The 19,794-nt window shown below is 40.4% G+C and overlaps 1 protein-coding gene across 3 annotated transcripts in view; it reads right to left on the bottom strand.

Moving 5' to 3' along the window:
- Positions 1-258: 258 nt before the first annotated feature.
- The window catches only part of SNCA (synuclein alpha), a 63,703-nt gene continuing 44,167 nt past the window's right edge, over positions 259-19,794 (bottom strand). For all 3 annotated transcript variants that reach the window (XM_039710742.1, XM_039710740.1, XM_039710741.1), the window contains exons 5-6: positions 1,859-1,948; positions 259-891 (exon numbers count right to left, since the gene is read on the bottom strand). In XM_039710742.1, coding sequence (XP_039566676.1) covers positions 859-891; positions 1,859-1,948 — 123 coding nt within the window. In that variant the 3' untranslated portion in view covers positions 259-858. The remainder of the gene's footprint in view (positions 892-1,858; positions 1,949-19,794) is intronic.

Here is a 19,794-nt window from a genome sequence, read left to right on the forward strand (position 1 = left end):
GCCCTTACAACAGCAAGTTTATTACCCTACAAACAGCAAGTTTATTACCCTACAAACAAATCTCTCTGTCAGTAAAGCCGCACCCAGCTGCAGTAGCAGCCCTGATTTTTTCATTCTTCATGTTTTTTGTACAGACTGGGCTTACATTTTCTGATTTTGCTCCTCTACTTCTTTCAAAAGAAGCAACACGGCTTGAATGCTTCAAGAGGGGCTTTTGGAAGGGAAAGGTGGTGTTAGAAATCATCACTAATTTAGAAATTAATTTTTAATGGGTTACATTTTATTTGCTTCAGTTGAACACCATTATTTACAGACACAAGTTAATAAAACACATCACAAAACAATAAAATTTTAACAGCTAATATTTATAGGTGCATAGTTCATGCTCAATTACTTTTTTTATATGTATAATACATACACATATATATAAAGCTCTCACAATAAGTCATCTCTGCACAGAAAGAATAGTCATAGGAAACAAATAAAAACTGTATCATAAACAATATCAAATTACTGACAGCCTATCAACAAAACATGTACAGAATTAGAAATAAGCAGTAGACACTTAGGTGTTTTTATTTTATATTTTCTTTTTTAACTTTTAAACTTGAAGCCACAATATCCACAGCACAACAATGACCCTGCCAACCATCTTTCATTTCAGCAGGAGGGAAATGCTGAAACAAGGTGGATGCAGTCACAGATACTCCAATCATTGCTGATGGAAGACTTCAAAATACACCTTAAAAACTGTAAAAAAATGTAATGACTGGGCACATTGGAACTCAGCACTTGTACAGGATGGGACGTCTTTAGTAGTTAGTAGATTTCAGGTGAAAGAAAGGAAGGAAAGGTCTCTCATGCTTCAGGCTCATAGTCTTGATACTCTTCCTATTGAGGGAGAGCAGAAATCAACACTATTGGTATTTTAGATAAAGACATCCTATTTCCTCTATTTATTCTACACCTGGTGGATTCAATGGCCAAATATTATGGATTCTCATGTGACCAGGATATGAAATATATTTGGATTTTGTCATGTTTCCCAGATTATGTACCTTACAAGTCATGGTACTTAGAAGAGAATTAGACTTTTACAGCGATAAACACACTATTCAGCTGATGCTGGCAGGAACTCCTGAGGCCACCCATGACAATTCACTTGGAGAGGAAGGAATACTGCTTCTGGGCTGAACAGCACACCAGGTGCTGCAGATCCTCATATGAGTCAGTAAATCATTTAAAGGAGTGTTTAACTACGGCCACATGAGCAGCATCCATCATTTCAGTGATATTCAAGATGTTACCCTCAAGCCTTTAAGTCTTTTATTGGATCATGGTCTAAATTTTTTATACCTCTCATTTTCAGTCTTATTATCTGTGCTACCATAAAACTGCTAGTCCAACTAACAGTGCATCATGCCAGACATTGCAGAGAGCTTCTTCATAAAAACCAACAAAATCATTTACTCCCAAAACTGCATTAACTTAAGGAAAGTGAATTGCATTAACTTCACAAAGCATGGTGCATGACCAAGCCATTCAAACAATCTATGAAGATGCAGTTTGTCTTGCATTCCCTATTAAATATACCAAAAAAGGATTGCTCAAAACCCATGCACAAGTGCTTTGAAACACAAAATACATTCCCATTTAACTTCCTAACTATCAAAAAAGCAAAATTTTCTGATTCCCAGCACTATACCTCTGTCAGGTCTTGGCCAAAGAGACCATGCTTCTACTGTGCCCTTGCAGCTCCCAGCACCAGCCTGGGCCAGGCTTACATGACTCAAGCATGCACCCTCCTCCTGTGACCTTCTCTTACATGCATTCACAGCAAACACCACAACAGATTTACCTCTGGAGGCATTTCATAAGCCTCGTTCTCAGGATCCACAGGAGCACCTGTATTATTCACCATTCCCTCCTGCAGGAAACCTTCTTCATTCTACATTCAAAATAGGGAAAGAAAAGTGACAGTGACTGCTTGCCTCATCATTCCCACCAAAGTGAGTTTCCTCCCCATCAGTGGCTGACTTCTTGCTTCTTGGCTTATCCTTTGGTTGTGGGATGTTAGTAGGGGTCATGGAGAGTGAGGGGACATTAGTTGCAGAGAGATCTTCTCCATGTGTCACATGGGAATGGCAACTTTTGAATAGCTGAGACCTCATTTTTCCCTTGCCATGGACAGGCCAAGAAGTCAAGGTGAATAAAAGAACAGTACCACCAACAGCTTGCTGAAAATCTTTGGAAAATATTTCAATCCCACAGAAATGCTTTGGTTGAGTCATGAAGCAAACCAAAACAAGATGTTTTTTTGTCTTAAGAAACTGATCTGGGAAGCAAAGTTCTGCACAAATGGGTTTAGTATCACATTAAGTTAACACAGGAATTCATGTTTAACTGCTTTGAGGAACACAGTGACAGGTAATTTTTACTTATTTTTTAAATGTTATAGACACATCCACCCTGTCATAAACCATTAATTCTAAGTTTTAGTATTTTCATATTGCAAAAAGGGAAAAACATGCTGCTTTTTTCTTCTGTTTTAGAACCTAACTCTATTGGAAAAGGCTTTTTTTCCTTTAATGGGTCATACCTTTACATGCTATCAACCAGGATACTACTCTATGCACTACTGGTACATGGTATTACATGGTATTATATGTCACCCAACTTCCTGTATTTTTTTCTTTATTACAGGACAACTTCTATTTTATAAAGCAATTTTACTAAGAGACTCTGGGAATTAACAAGATGGCAACGGTGTGAGGAATAATGTGGTGAATGAAATTATTAAAGGCAGATTATTATTCTCCTAGAACTACAGATACTCTGTACCATATGAAACAAACAAAAAAGAAAAAACCCACAACACTTCAACTGGGCCAATCCTCTTCGTAGTTGTTACTCCAGAAGTTCACAGAGAAGAAGCATGAGCTCTGCCAGAGCAGAGGCTGCTGGTGTTCATCCTGAACTGTAAGAAAACTGACACGAAAATAGGCAGAGTGTCCCAATGGATCTATTGTGACCATGCTGACTTATAACAGGTGTCGATCTAGACAGAAATGCACTAAAACCAATTACATCCACTCAGGAAGGAATTAATTTTAAAAATCCCACCTGCAGGCTGGTAGAGTAGACAGAAATACAAAATTAAGTAAATCATAAACCAGACTGAGATAATTCTTCCAAATCTACAAGTAAAATAGTAGCACTAAATTAAATTTAGGATACAGAGGACAACAGAAGCTAAACCTGAAATTCACCTCTGAAAGCTTAATACAAAATAGAATATAAATTGCAAAAGAGATGGCACTAAAACCTCTTTACTTTCCCACAGTATTTATTGTGCTCCTCCATTTGCCACATATTGACACTCCCTCTGTGGTTTAACCAGGTGACCTTAATCATAACAGTCTGTTCCTCACTTTCTGCACCACCCCAAGCACAAACTGTGACTTCATCTGCCAGACAACTGCTCTTCCTTGGATCTGTCACCTTTCTGATACATATGTAGGTATACATATTTTTCATCCTCATCATCCAAGTTGATGATGTGCAGAATTTATACCCATAATACAGATTCTTCTCTCCAGCTCTTATTTCAGACTTTAAAAGGTCCAGTATGAAGCAATGTCTGGTCCTATTACTTCTCTATTCTTTTTCCTTTGGAGGTAAGCAGCACAGTCTGTATGGAGTCTGTTCTGCCAAGTTCCCTCCACGCCTGTACCTGCTCTGAGTCAACACCCTGAGCTGCTCTATGGCACAGACAACGTGGAAAAATTCCAAAAAGCCAAAGGACATCGATGAATAAGGTTGCAAGTAACTTTATTTAAGTATCTAATAGGCACCTGTGTCTTCCAGAATTGCCAAAAATTTCGGGTGTTCAACATAAAAGGTAATTTTTCAGGCTTGAAACTATTAGAAAACCTAGGCCAAATTACATTTCTGCCTCATCTTATTAAAACCCTTGAGCTACCCAGATTATTTGATTTCAGTATTTACTTACCTTACCTTCTAAACACATTTTTAATAGCATTTGTGCCTGTTTGCTTGTATGAAAAGTAGCATCAAACCCTACTAGCTTTGACTGAAATAGCCAATTAAAGTATGTGAGGCAAATTTTACAGCTGTTACTGTGCCCTGCCCTTGACCTAACAGACCAGCTCACCCGACTCAAAGCTCCTGTTGCATGCTCTCCTGCTTAATCCAAAATATAACTTAATTTCTGCTCCCCCCCACCCAGTTATTAAGGAACAGCTTCAGCTAAAAATCAGCTCATCAAGTAAAACTGTTAAAACTGTGCCCAAAATCAGGCTTGAGGGTGCACAAGAAAACATGCACACAGCTTAATGTTATCTGTAGCAGGAAAACAGATGGCAAGTGAAACTGCCAGGACCATTATTAATGATGAGGAAAAGCACTTCCCAGCTGAATTTCAAATAAGAGCTTCAAAGTTTGTATGCCGTTTTTTTGTTAGGAACCTCTGCAATGGATCTGGACTGTCCATCAGGATTACTGAGACACAAGGCCTAAAAGACTGAATTTATCATTTTTCCAAGTCCCTTCAGCAAGTTCAGGACACAGACTTCTCTAGAGCTTCAAATAAAACAATCAGCAGCACTAGAAAAACACAACATCAACCACATTTTTCAAAGGAAGTAAATCATAAGCCATAACAAACCCCCAGGGGAACTCCTTGCCTGGGAAAAGTTTATCGCCTTTGCCCAGCCGCAAACAGCCCCACAAACACCACCTCTCACGTTGATGTCACTGCAGTTCAGACGAGGATGACATTACTCAAGGTCATCTGTTGCATAAAAATGCACAGCAAGGGTAACCACCTCATTTTAAATGGTGGCATGCTCTGCTTCTGATGTACAGTCCCTCCCAAGTAAGGGTATCACAAAAGTAAACCACCACACCCCAGTAACACAGAGCCACCTAAGGTATGCCTTAACCATAATTTACCTCCTTTAAAACAAAGGAATGTAACTTTACATTGTCATGATCAGTAATTCCATATCCTAATTCAGTTATGGAAGAAGAAAACCACCCAAAAGACCAATTAATGTCTTAGTATGAAAGACACATTTTTCTCTAGAAGCTGCAACCTCTCTCAACCACACTGAAGGGCATTTCCAGAGGGAACGATATTTTTATATTAGATCATCTGAAAAGCTCAACTAAAGCTTCTCAGAGATAAAGTCAGTTTTTAACTGGGGAGCATGAACTCTTGCTGGAAAAACACTTTTAAAAGGGGAAATTACAACTCACCCAGTCAACAAGGTGTTAGAAGAATGGTAAGGTGAGGCCTTCTGCTTGTCCCCTTAAGGAGAAATGAACACCCACCTAAATATCAGTTTGAAGCACAGTCACTCTGGCTAAGTCTTGTATTTTGACTCCAGAGAGTCTCATGCCCCAGATCCCACGTTACAGGAAAAAAGCTTTTGCATATCCCAAGCAAAGCAGACCACACTGCCATTCTCAGGCATTAACAGGAGTGTCACCCTCTGCTAGCAGCACTGCTGCCTGCCTTGCTAAAGGCATGTGCCTTTGAGACCTGCACAAAGCCAGGTGGCCTGGCAAGCCCACACAAACTTTTCCCAGGAATTCGTGTCTATGTTACACAGTGCATACCCTCTCTTCTGTGAGGTTCCCTCATTTCATCAAGCAACTTGTGTCCTTTTATAAACAAAGAGGAGGTGGTGTCCCATCATGGTGAAGTGGCACTTTTGCATGACCCTGGGTGCCAGCTCTGACTCAGGTATGAATACCAGTGGCATCCAAGAGCATGAAGCAGAACTGCTGCGAGGGCTCCAAAACATCGATTCCTCCTCTTTTACTATGGGAATGAATCCTGCTAAGCTCTGTGCACAACAGTGTGAAATGACCCACTTTTGCAATAAAATAGTAATCAAACTAATTAAAAATTCCTCCTGAAGACCTGGGCCTGTTAAAATACAGAATATTTGACAAAATTTCAGAACTACTCCTTTTACAATGCAAATGTCGCCTGTTCCCATAACAGACCAAACAGGTTTTTCTTATTTCAGTGTTTTTGGTGGGAATTGCACCCCATTCTCCCCTTCCCTACGTCCTAACACTCTTGGTAGAAGAGAACAGACTGTTTAAGACTCCCTACCCATGAAAAATGGACAGGGTGGTCAACTCCTGGTAGTGTTCCTATGCCAGCACCACACAGTGAAAGGGTCACCTTCAGGAATGTGTATTCTGTGCTCTTGGTGATGTGTTGGTGTTGTAATGCCAAGTTATTGCCATCAGAAAAAAGGCAATTTATCCCAAGTCAGAAACAAGAGCAACTTCAATAGGAAGAGTTATAATTGTAATTTAGTGGCTGATATAAACACTATGCTTTGCCATCTCCCTGGTTAGGAATAGGTTTTATCTCTCCATTATGAACACTGATGAAATCTTACAGTCATGCATAATTCTCATGATTACTGGAGACAAATTCCTTCTGGAGTGATTCCACACCCTGAAATAAATAAACCAGGCTACCAAACTGTCTGCTCTTAGAACATCTATACTGGCAAGAGGCAATCACCCTGAATTCTGGAACCCCAGAGGCCAGAAGAGACCTCCAGAAACTGCACACCAGGAGCAGCTTGCTCAGGACCACTCCTGATCAGGTTTTAACCATTCCCATAGACAGACTCCACAACCTCACTGGACAACCTCTTCCACTGTTCAGCTAAATACACAGTGAAAAACCTTTTTTCTACATTTAAGTGGAGTTTCCTGCTCTTCATTTAGTGCCCACTGCTTCCTGCCATTTCACCATTGAAGAATGTGGTTCAATCTCCTTTACCTCCACCCCTGCCAAGTGTTTATACTCATTGATAAACTCCCTCCCCCCATACTCACATTTGTGTTGTTTTTCATTTGCCAATTTTCTGAATTTCCCATTCAAATATTATGGGAGGACCTTTTCTCTAGCTGAAAGCCCTACTGATGACAATAAATACAATTAGGCTTGCCTCAAACTACTAAAAGATTAATGTAACCTGAGAAGTCACAGCTAATTCCAGCAAAAGAGATTATTAAAACTCAATGAGCACCGGTCACTACATCACTTGCCAGTCTGTTATTGAGTGTTTTATAATGTAAAACTGTGAACCAATTAAATTTGATTAAATTAAATCTGTGTAAATTAATCAAATTAAAACTGTGAATCAAAAAACCTATGAACCAAGACAAAAGGCCTTATTGAAAAAGCAATGAACTAGAATAGGGGGAAAGCTGGTTTACAAGATAATTCTCTGGAAAGTCCTTTGAGACCCCAACAAAACGTTCCATGCAAAGCAATTTTAACATAGCCCAATTTGTTAAACACACTCCAGTTGGTACCTGTGGGAGCTCAAAATAAGAAAATACACATCTAAAAGCATCATTACCTTGAAAAATTATCACATACCAGTAAAGTAATTCCTGCCTGCCAGCCATGGGCACGTTCATCTTTGTGGCCCAGATGTTAATTGAAGCCCAGTATTAGTGAATTATTGAATTTGTTGTTGCTACAGTCTGGATAATTGCACTAGTAATCTGTCTTTATTTATTTAGGGATAAAACTGTTTATCCCTAAAGCTACTGGTCTCATGCCTGTTACCAGGCAAGGCTGTAACCTGTAACTTGGCAAGGCTGCCTAAAGCCCTTACAACTGGTAACTCCATGTCCCTACAGCCTGACTAAGCCCATTTCATTTTTGTATTATCCACCTTGTGAGAGCTTTTGTCAGGAGCTGTCAGTCCTGTCAGTCCATGGCAGAGCTTAAAGTAAAATTTTAGGATTCCTTTCTTATACCTCCAGTGCAGCTGTTATTGTCCCTGTGAAAATTTGCCTCCCGCTACAAGCTGAATAACAATTTGCTGTGCTTAGGAGCTTAAAATTACAGTCATTACACGGCAGAGCTTAAAGTAAATTTTAGGATTCCTTTCTTATACCTCCAGTGCAGCTGTTACTGTTCCTGTGAACATTTGCCTCCTGCTACAGGCTGAATAACAATTTGCTGTGCTTAGGAGCTTAAAATTTCCTTTTGAAAAGAAAATAATTTGCATTCCTTTTTCTCTGAAATATAGTCCACCTGGATACTGTAATGAAGTGAAAAAATAACTGTCTTCCCCATTTGGTAACTCATTTTTTACAGATCTTTTGACCACAAACCCAATTTACCTGGATGGGAGAAAGACCCTTGAACAAAGAATACAACAAGAGGCAAAACAAAGTTATGCTAAAATGGCCTGAATTAATTTACTTTCCTAATCCTAAGACACTATACTCATGGAACTGAATGAGTTATACAGTTGCCAGGTCAGGTTAGGATGCTTCAAAGCTCCAGCTCGCTCACTGCAATAGTCAGTGCTTCCAAGACAGCTGTAAATGACAAAGCTTCATCATCAGTCCAGTTGTTTCACTCCAGAGGTACAGAGATATATCTGTGCACTATCTAGAAATAAAGCAAACTGTTTTAATTATCCCTAAGCTGAACACGTAAGTGAAGGAAATGATGAGAAAACACCATGTGTGAAAGAAATTAGCTGTTGCTGTGCACAATTCATTTAGAATACCAATAAAATGAGATTGTCTCCCTCCTTCTCCTCAAATGGAGAGTTGAAATGAAGAAGAGACATTTAATTAAACAAATAAATACCAGCATTAGCATAGATCCAATGAAGGCTAAAATTGTGCCTGCAAGTTCTACAGGCTGCATTCTGATTTGTATTTTTATGCCTTTCATTTGGCAATGACAAAAGTGAAAAGGAAAATAACTGAGGCTTACAGAAAAAGGAATAAAGTGTCTGTGGAAAACTGTAACCACAAGTCTACCTTGGTGTCTACAAATAGCTGTAAATAATTTCTGTTTACAGTCTGCTAACTGTTGCAAATGCCTTGAAAAATAAATTTCAGTACAACATAGATTGTGTATCTTTTTCCTTTCCTTCCTTTAAAATTCCCCAGTATTACTTGTACAGATGAGATGCCTTCAGAGAGCAACAGGAACATTTCTGTGAGAAATCAAATTTGCTGAAACCCAGATTCATGTTTGCATTATCCAGGCTGGATAGTGGAACTATATACTGGAACTATATTTCCAGGCTGGAATGATAAAGTTCCTAATTAGATCTTCTGGAATGTTGCTATTTGCTGACAAATGAGGATTACATGGAGAATCTGCTCATTACACAGGCCAGACCAGAAGTTCATATGAGTTCTACAGCAACAGACATGCATCAGTTCCAGGTGACAAAGTTAGAGGCTGCCTAAGGGCTGAGTCCATGTGACATCAGCAACACAAGTGAATGCAGCCAGGAAACACAGCCCTTTCAGCTCCATCCTCTTCTGCTTCCCAAATCCATGGTGACATTGAAAACTTCATGGGTAGGGAATGAAAAAGCTAGAGCACATAATTTGGAAAGACTGAAGTTATTTCTAATTGCAGTATAGTGGGAGTGATGCTAACTAGAAATCACGTCAGAGATGTGGCCCAGATCTGCCTCTCCTCCCATTCTCCTGAACAAGGTAATAACAATAATTTAGAATAATAGATCTGCTCAAACCATATCTGTCACTATACACAACAAATATCCACTATCAACTTAGTTGTTTACATTCTCAAAACTGAAATTTCAGACTGCAGTTGCACAGAAATCTTCAGTCAAATAATACCACAAATTCCAGTAAGGATTTGGAAGAAGGGCCTAGGACTGCACTGAACTGCTTGCTCAGTCTTATGCAATAAGAAGGAACAATAAACAGCCTGAGTTTATTTTTACTGTTTTTACTATATAACTCAAAGACACCTTGACAAAACTGAGTAAGTGACTGAAATAAATAACATGTACCTCAATAGGAAAACATGCTAGTAAGTGTCACTTAGGCACTGACCAAATCAAAGATGATGGGCAAACAGTGCACAAAAAAAGAATTACAAAGTCAAAGAGTGACATAAGCCAAAAATATCACCTTAGTGCAAAAAAAGAAAAAAAGGAAGCCATTCTCTCATGTATTAAAAAGGCCTACCCAACCCTAGGGGGCACTCTCTACTCTCCTGAAGGAGAAGAATTCAGTTTACACAATGCATTTTGCTGGAGATGTTGGGAGATGCCAAAGGAGAACTGCAGGAATGAACGCATCCTAGAACAGAGAGGAAAATTAAGGAATCTGTCAGACACTATGTCAGTTAGGAGCTCCATGGGATTAGCTAAACCCATCTGTCCCTCTCTGTAATGGAGGGTTCTCCATTCTGCATGAATCCATTACCAAGAATGACGTCCAAGGACAATACCTAAACATTATCTTCATTAAATAAAACTAGAACATAACACACGACCTTGACAGATCACATTAACTAGAAAAATGGCACACATCAGCTGGGAAGTCAGCATAGAAATGAGCAGTATTGGTCAGACTTGGCTCTACTAGGTCAGTAAAGATAATTTTAAATAGTTTGGTCTCAGCCAGAACTGCAATGTTATTTTATCATACTTTATTTTAAACAGTTGGAATGCCACAATCACATTTCAATGTTAAGTACATTTTTAGTATAGATGAACTCCTGAAGTTATTGTAGAGATTCCAAGAGTATATATTCTCTAAGAAAAAATTAAAGGAGAAAAATTAATTTCCTCTTTAAGAATTCTCCAGTTACACAAACAGTTGATTCAACGCTGTATCACGTAAAACAGCAGGCTCTAAACACAGCTATTTCTCCTACTCTTAGATAAAGTCCTCTACCCAGAACTGCAGGCCCAGCCACTCTGTGGCATTAAGAACAGCATGAGTTCCCACTCACATGGCCCTAGAGAGAGCACACATTCCAGCTCTGCACCCTGTCTCCTGTGGCTGTAGTCACAAAGCTCACTTACACTCACACCCAAGGAAGTTCTTAAAGAAAGGGGAAGATTCTCTCATCAGGGAGTGGGAAGAGGGCAGGTTTTGCTCCCTTTTGCTTTTTCCTAGACTATGATCAGACAAGCTACTGCAATCAGCACTGACTCATATGCTTGTCCTCTCCAGCACACTGAGCTGTGGGCTCGCAGGTGGTCCACAAGCAGGATGTCACCTTCAAAGGCTGGAACTGATTGACAGGACATGTTATGAATGAAGTGGTCACTTCAGCTATTATCAGTGAGCATCTCTCTAAAGCATTCCTTCAATTCCAACCTATTACAGCACTTTACCCAGCTGGAGAACTTTAAAATATATTTCTTCTACAGAGTAAACCCACGCTTGCTTTGGAAAAAAACCCACTTGCAACAATTATTTGAACTACAAAGGTTTCAGGAGCATCTCTTGCCATTGTGATCTATTCAGCAGCAGATCAAACACTACAAAAGACTCGAGAGACAGCCTGCATTTTAAAATTTATACTCCTCAAGCGACACTCTTCATCTAGAAGCAAGTACACAACTATTCTGAGCTTTCACTTCAATTGGGAAATGTTACATCACAGTTCAGTGGCACAAAACACAAACATCACGAACATCTCTTCAGTTTATTCTTCCCCCATAGAAGAAGAAATAACTCCTTATAACTAAGTGGAAAGAATTTCCTAATAAAGTCTACTTAGTATGGTGTAGTACACTTATACAATACTTGAATATTTGTGCTGTCTTTCCCTCCTCCCTTGCACTGCTATTATCTTTGCTTTTCACTTCTGGCTTAGATGCAAGAAAGCAGGAGTCTGAAGTCTGCCATTCTCTACACTGCATGAGAGTAGACTTCAAAGCAAGTTTCCCATGCCAAATTCTGTTCTGTGTTTGTCAGTAGAAGCTCAGTGTAGCTTTCCCCTTCACTAAGCCATTTCTATACTTACACCTGCATGTCTGAGAACAGCTGGGTTTATGACCTCCTTTTCAGACACCTGCTGGTCTCCCAAAAGGGATGGACACCTGAAAAACCTTCACTACTACTCCACATATAAGAAATCATAAAGACTGTAAGTTTGGATGGCCTTTGAGGAATGACCCAAATTGCACCTCTGTTTTAGGCAGGTTCAGCTTCCCCCAAATCGTTCCCCACAGATGTCTGGGAAAAACTTAAAAGCCTTAAAGTAACAAAGGTTTGATACTGGAAAAAACATTTCCCCGATTAATTTCAGTCTTCTCTGAACTAGCCCAGTGTTTTTTTTTGTCCACACAATACAGGAAAAACCTGTGGAGCATGCACTACCCTGTACCTGTGGTGCTCATTTATGAGAACTGCAGACAAGTTAGATCTTGCCAGAGCTGGGATGTGGTCGCTTGCTGTTTGGAACAGAGTCAAGTGGGGCAGAGATGCTGCTCACCCTGTTGCTGAGAAGGAAAAGGAGGGCAAGCTCCAGTGGAGCCAGAAGTCCAAAAACTACCTGAACCAGTGTGAACTGATGATGATCTCAGCCACAGATAAACTTCAAAGGGGAACTGTTGCTGCACTGTTTTTACCAGAAGGAGCCTTCTATTAATAAACTCTGTTAAACCATTTGATATTAAAATGCAGAGCTGCTTTTAAAGGATCAAAGCATTAAATGTCAGTTATTAGAATTGTTAAAATAACTTTCCCTCTGGTTCTTTCTTATTATTAATCACAGCAGCTCCCCAAACTTCACCAGCTAAGCAGGGGCTGCCCCTGGAATGCATTTAAGTTACAGTGAAATTATCACCATAAACTGCTAGAATTCACAGGAAGCAGTAAGTCCCACAGCCTCTAGGAGCAAAAGGGAAATATCACTTTTCACACTGACTCTTCTGATTTGAGAGAAAGAATTCTAATCATACTCCAGCCCTCATCCTGTTTGTATTTAAGCATACTAGAGGAAAAAATTATGCATACACACAAAGAGGTATGCATATTTTTTGCTAGAGGTAGCACACGAAAACAGTAGTTGAGATAACAGAATTTATTCTGTTCACAATATCCAGAAGAGCAGGTAGAACTACAATTCTGCCAGGAAGTTTTGAGTGAAATGCTGCTTAGTAATTGCAGTCATTACACCCCATTACTTTGGGGACAAATAGGAAAAAAAAAAAACACAAACTTTCCTTCAATTTCATGGCCTAACAATCAGATACATGTGATTTATGGAAGCTCAGATGAAGCTGAGGAAGAATAATTTCATGTATCAATGAGATTGATTACCAACAAAGCTTATGCTATGAGACAAGAATGCTCAGTTAAAACACAGGAGGAGTGAGAGAACACATGTACCAAATTAATTACATTTGGTACAGTTCTTTCTCCTACAAAAGCCACATTTGCAGTTCCTGAACAACATTGCACTGCCTGAAGCAATACAACATTTCCTCCATCATAGTGAGAACATAAATGCTGCTCTTATGTATTTTCAGAACTGAAGATGAAACAAAAAGACTGACAGGATCAGTCCATGCTTCAGAAAAAGAGGTGTACTTACCATATGACTCCCTGTAGTTTGAAAACAACACAAAAACCTATCTGCTACCAGCCATAGAGATTGTTTCCCCATGTGTGCTGCCTGATGAAGATCTGGATAAGAATCAGAGCCAGATCTTGAGAATCACCCGTGCAGATCTGAACACAACTGACTTGAAAGACTGTCACAGCTCCATGCCCAAGTGTTTCTAAACACTCAAGCAGTATCAGTTAGGCACTCAGCTGGTGAGTTGATGGGCAAATGTCATTTTAGAAATGACCCATACTGGAAAATACTTCTGTGGAACACAAGGCTAAGAGTAAATGTACTTTGACACGAACAAACAAACTAAATGAAATTCAGCACTATGATCCATCATCATCTTTTAATAACAACCTCCAAATAATTCTGTTTCAGTTATCTGATAAATGTTTGTGCATTCCCTCATTAGGGTTATTGCAATGGCTCTCATTAAAGTATGATAATTTTTGTAGTTGTTTAGCATAAAGCCAAATGATGTGCTTACTGTTCCATAACAAGCATTGTCTAACAAGCAGATTCAATGAGGAAACACAGTGAAAAAAGCAGTGCTTTCTCTCACACGTGTATCATTTCTGACACAAGCAGGCAACAAACCAACTGGTCCTTGTTCTCTGGTTTAGTTGCTCATCTGCCTGGAATTATCCAAGAAAGGCAGTGGCATCGGAAAAAGCAACATTTGACTGCTTTAATGTCACTAACCTCTTTCCCATACCTGGGACAGACATAAATATGCGAAGTGTGGATACTTAGTGGGCTCCATTCACCTCAAGTCACTTCTGCTAGGAATGCTCTCTGGACCATCTAGCACCCTCAAAAAGCTGTTTACAGAATGTCACCCTAAGACACAGAAGAACTAGTGCCTCAAGCAGTCAGAAGCATTTTTCTGAACAGATTATTGCAGAAAAGAAGTTCAATGCATTCTTTGCAGCAACAACAACAACAAATGTAAACCATATAGTGTGGCTGCATGGTATTTATTTGCCAGCTGGACTTAAACCATGACAAATATGTGAGCAATCCGACAAGAGAAGCTTAAAATAACATTGCTACTGAAAGCTTAAAAGCTGATCTACTTCAACTTGAATTATTTTTAAACCTTTAAATACATTCATTTGATTCAGCAAAAGATTTTCAAGCATACACTTAAGCAAGTAGTTAGTTGCACAGAAGGCAAAGCTTTCACACAGGTTTCATACTAACAGAACAATGTAGCAAATCAAGAATCACCTCCAGAAATCCAAAGTGTTTCAAGTGCCAAAAAATCAAACTACTTAATATGGTAAGGTAGGGTATCATGGAAATTGGATGCAAACCACTTTCATCTAGTGAGACAGACTCGGCATGTATCCATCTGTAATCTCCCAGATTAAATCAGTGACAAGTGAGCTCCTCTACTGTACCCTCACTGCAATCGGAACATTAAGATTCAGATATAAAGAGACAGCATCCAAAGTCAATATGTTCCTAACACCACTTCCAACAACCCCGTGGAAACCAAGATTAAGTCAAAGCAAACTTAGGAGACAACATTCCCCCAATGACTATTCACTGCAGGAGCAGAATCCCTCCAGCACTTGAGGCTTTTTTTTTTTTACTGCTGCTGATACCCTGTGCAGAGGAAAAATGCTCCAGTGCTTTGCGTTGTGTGGGTGATGCTCCCATTTCCCAGCTGAGTTTGGTTCAACATTTATAGAAGGGATAAAGCATTCTGAATTGGCTTCTATCAGTAAAATGACTCAGTGATCACTGTGCAAGTGGGAGGACTTCAAGCATTTGACATTGCTTCTCACATCCTTGCTGTCACAAATGCACATGTTGGGGAATTTAAACTCGTTCCTATCTTGTCATTTTAAAATCCTAAAGGGACCTTTGATCATTCAGTGGCCTGTTGAATATTTAGCAGTCAGGAAGAAAGGATTTTTTTTTCCTTCTCTGATGGTTTAACTGGTTTTAAATCTAATACTGCTTCCTTTATGTGAATATAATGTATCAACATCTTCCTCAGAGACAAAAAATCCCTTCAATTAAAAATTGATCTACCTTCTAAACTAATGAAAAAAAGACAACAGAAGTAATATAAAGAGACAGAAGATAGGGCTGTGAACCCCACAAGCTACATAACCTGCATGCACAAAGCACATGTACATCTTGGGGGCCTAAAAAATAAATTTTAATTACTCTGTCCCTCTTCAAAGCTAAGTGCCTTGCAAATATTGGCTGGGGACATTCTCAACTTGTTGAAGGCAGCACTGCCACCACCCTCTTCAGAGGTGTATGGCTTTGGTTCTGATGGCACCAATACCCATACTGCACTTGAACCCATTAATCCCACTGAAGCACACGAGACTGTTTTCATCCTAATATCCACCACACTCCACGAGGAGATGACCTAGGAGCTGAAATGAAGCACCAGGGCGCCCTGAGCTGTAAGCAGCCCTGTTGTGCTGGCTCAACTCAGCTCGCAGCCCGATAAGAAAAGGCTCCTGTAGCCTCCCACACAAAGCCTCTCCCGTGCTCGTTAGCATGCCTGTTATATTAATGACTCATCTTCAGTGTAAAGCACCGGCTCAGACTTCTCATTAATCACCTCAAGTGTGCTGGCTCCTGCAGTTTGCTCAGAGTCCCTGCTAATTCAGGCTTCAGCATTACAAACACGGGCACGGAGTTTGTGGGTCAGGCCCCACTCTTCAGCAAGGACTATAACTTCACAGAAAACACCTTACAGGGAGGATCTGCTTTTTCCAACCCAGTGTTTCAGTAATTCCTGGATATTTTTATAAGCCAAAATAACTGCTTTTGAAAAAGTATGAAAAACCTAGAGTAAGAAATTAATGCACTGCACTGCAAGTTGATTTATCCTTCAGGGGAAGGGAAACAAAAGCTCTATACACATTATGAGATGGAGAAAGTCACTGACAAGAGCTGCAGGTTGTGATGAGGAAGCACTGACTTTTCATGGTCTGTGGGCACCTTCTCTTGTATCCCAGCCACTACTAGATCACATTCACTGTTCCTTCTTTACACCTCTTCGGATTTCAATTACTGTTTCTTCATTATTTCCATAATAACTTCATTTTATTCCATTTTACAGATGACCTTCTTTAATGCTAACTAAAAAGGAATGTGGCTTCCTACTCTAGCTTAAAATGGGTTTTGCACAAATAAACAGCAGGGCAAAGTGCGTTGTTAGCAAAAACGAACAGCCTATAACTGATGTAAATTTATGTCCACCCACTGGTTAGCCCATCAATTTCCTCTCTTATGAAATGTCAAAGCACCTGTCAATCTTGCAGACAATGTGAGAGGCTTCACCACAGAGACTAAAAGAACAGCTCTGCCTTCTAACTTGCCACACTGTTCGATGGGTGCACTGTTCAATACAGAGGTTAGGGCCCAGACACAGGAGATCTGCATCAGAAACTCCACAGATATGTAAGCAGTGCACCAAGGCTGTACCACTCCTTGACACACCACCTTCATAAAATACACACTAGATAACACATCTAGAGCCACATATTTGGCAGGTGTATACCAGAGCAGTTGCACTGACTTTAGACCCCGTGATTGATCACTTATCTATCCCCATAGATTGCTTATCTACCAAGACCATTTCTATTATTGGAGCACCAATTCCCAGGTCAGCTTCAGTTCAAGAGCTGTGCTTTATTCAAGCCAAAAGTCCACATCTTCACATATAGCTCTCTCCACAAAGGAAGAAGACAGCTTCTCCCCTGACTGGGCCTGTGAGATTGAACAAAAGCCTGTAACATCACTAAGACTGGATGTAGCAAGCAGGCTATGTGGGTAACTCCCCAGCATTTGTATCTTAAAAACACTACTTAATTTCCTTCCACGGGACAAGCATCTTTAGCTATCCTAAAGGAAGTGTTCATTCCTTCTTCCCTTGCCTGCTTAAAATAAATACCTTTCTGGCACAGCAAAAAACCTACTTTTAGACATGCTACATATGAGCAATACATTTTACTGTAAGACAACAGACTGAGACCTGAGCTTATGGCAGCAAGGGGCAGCCCACAGCTGACAACACTCACAGATCAGCTGAGCTCATGTCACAGACAGCATTGCTTTTCTGCCTGAAATACATTTTGTTGCTCCTTGTGCTTTATATTTTTTTCTTTTTTGGTTTTGCACTTTGGGATCACTAACTGCAAACCCAGCAGCCATGTGTTGCTGCCCCTCCAAGTCCCAGCTCTTCTGGTGAATGGCCCCTCAGTGAGAAACTCACCATCCTCATCTCACTGTGCTTTTCATCTTGGGTAAAAGCAGTCAAACCCCAGTCAGCACTGACCTGTGTAAGGAATGGCCTCCTGTTACAGGAAAATGTCCTGGCTAAAGAGGCCAGACTTCTGGCAGCTTCTCCTCTCCCAGAGGGTTACCTGCCTTGCTCCAAATCCTGCTCATTGCAGGAATCTATCCAATCCAGCCATTGGATGGCTGTCAGTACAATTCCAGAATGCTGGCCCAGTAGCTGAAAACTGCTAAAATGCACCAGTGACCAAACCTCACTCAGCACACCAGCTTGGGCAACATCAATGCTGTGGCTTCATCACATCAGCTCTCCATTTTAATTGACTCAAACACTTGAAATCTCAGTAAACCACCCAGTGTCTGTTCAATTCTCCCAGCACAGTAAGAGTACTCATGAAAACACTGAAGGAGCTTTCCAGTTCAAATAAAGGAAATTTTTATTTTTATTTAGTCAGGGCAATCTGACACTGTTCAAAAGCCAATATTTAATCAATAGCAGTTAAAAGTTGTCTTTCTACACAGGAACTTAAAGTAACTAATTTCAGCTGCTGAGCTTGTTAAGGACACTTGCCTGCCCAACACTCTCACACCACCTGAGCTGGGACTGAGGCCCCTTCATAGCTGCACTCACACACAACAGTTTTCCTCACCAGCTGGACCCCAGGATCCCCACAGCACAGTTTCAAGATGTCTCCACCTCTTAAGTACCCTAATCATGGTATAATAACAAAATTACAGCTCAAGCTGGTGCCTCTGAGGAGGAATTCAGAACAAAGGAGCCCCCAGGCTTTTATACCCTCACAGTGTAAAGGCAGGAGAGTCTGGAATGATCAGCTCTTGCTGTGTCCCTGAGTGTCTGGTCCCCTGGCTGGGCCACAGGTCCCAGGGCCCTCTGTTATGCAAAGGGCTGGCACTTCATGGCCTCTTGCCTGGGGCTCAGGCTCCTGCCCCCCAGAGCTGAACCTGTAACTGCAGCCACAGCCTGAGCTACCTGCACCAAATACAAGCTCTGCCAAATACAAGTTCACTGCCAAAATGCTGAGTGAACTCACTCTGCAGAAATTGCAGACTAAATCCACACTGCACTGGACACACTGGGAGCATGAAACCAATCAGTCTTTACTGATAAGTCTATACCCACACCAATTCTTGCAATGCAGCTCCTCCACCAGTATAGCATGTCATGAAAAACTTTCTCCATTTTTTTCCCTTTTACTATAAAAGCTTTGTTGACATTTGGGATGAAGCTCCTCAGAGAGCTCTACCAATCTCTGTCTACCTTCCAAATATAGTCTTTTTCAGACATCTATCACATCCTCCCATGATACACACAGAATCTGTTCAAGCTTTTTGTACAGTCAGTGACAGATTTAACTCTGCATTTGCCAGACTGGGAATGGTATAGATGTGCCAGCCCTTCTCTGACAACATTTCTGTCCTTTCCCGTCAGTTATTAGACTGTGTAGCTACTTGTCTCCAAATGCCCCATAACTGCTGAGAAAGAGCCTATTTTGAAGCTGGTAAAGTGCACAATCAAAAAAAAAAGGCCCTCTGATGCTTGTTCTGTACAAACTGCACAGCAGGAACCAGCTCCTAGTCCCTTCCCTGGATAACCTCTCCCTTTCCCAGACTGCTTCGTGAGGTTCACTTGGAAGTGTGATATGCTTTGCACTGCTACAAAGCAAAATAATCCCAGAGGATTGCTATGGGTTTGAAGTCAAGGGCATGCCATGTTTACTTGTGACTTCTGTTTCCTTTGGGAAGCCTTGGAGAGAAAAGTCAAGAATAAAATGCTCACACAAAGCAGTGACTCCCAAGCCAAATGTTTGCACACATGCAGAGGCACTCTAGGTACCAGATGTGACCATAACACTTTTTGTGAGAGAAGGAAAAGGTTTAACATTCAGGTAATGTTCTTCAAAAGACTGCATTAGAGATGCAAAGATAAGCAAAGCACTCAAAAAATCATGAAACACCATCTGCTCTCTTTTATCTTCTAATGTCTATCAGCATCAGCATCACCAGTGTTGCCAACATTAGTCACCCTCCTCATGATATTGGGTGTTTTTCTTATGCTCTCATAATCAAAA

The sequence above is a fragment of the Passer montanus genome, unplaced genomic scaffold (genome assembly GCF_014805655.1).
Source record: "Passer montanus isolate IOZ18808 unplaced genomic scaffold, ASM1480565v1 scaffold23, whole genome shotgun sequence".
Taxonomy (NCBI): domain Eukaryota; kingdom Metazoa; phylum Chordata; class Aves; order Passeriformes; family Passeridae; genus Passer; species Passer montanus.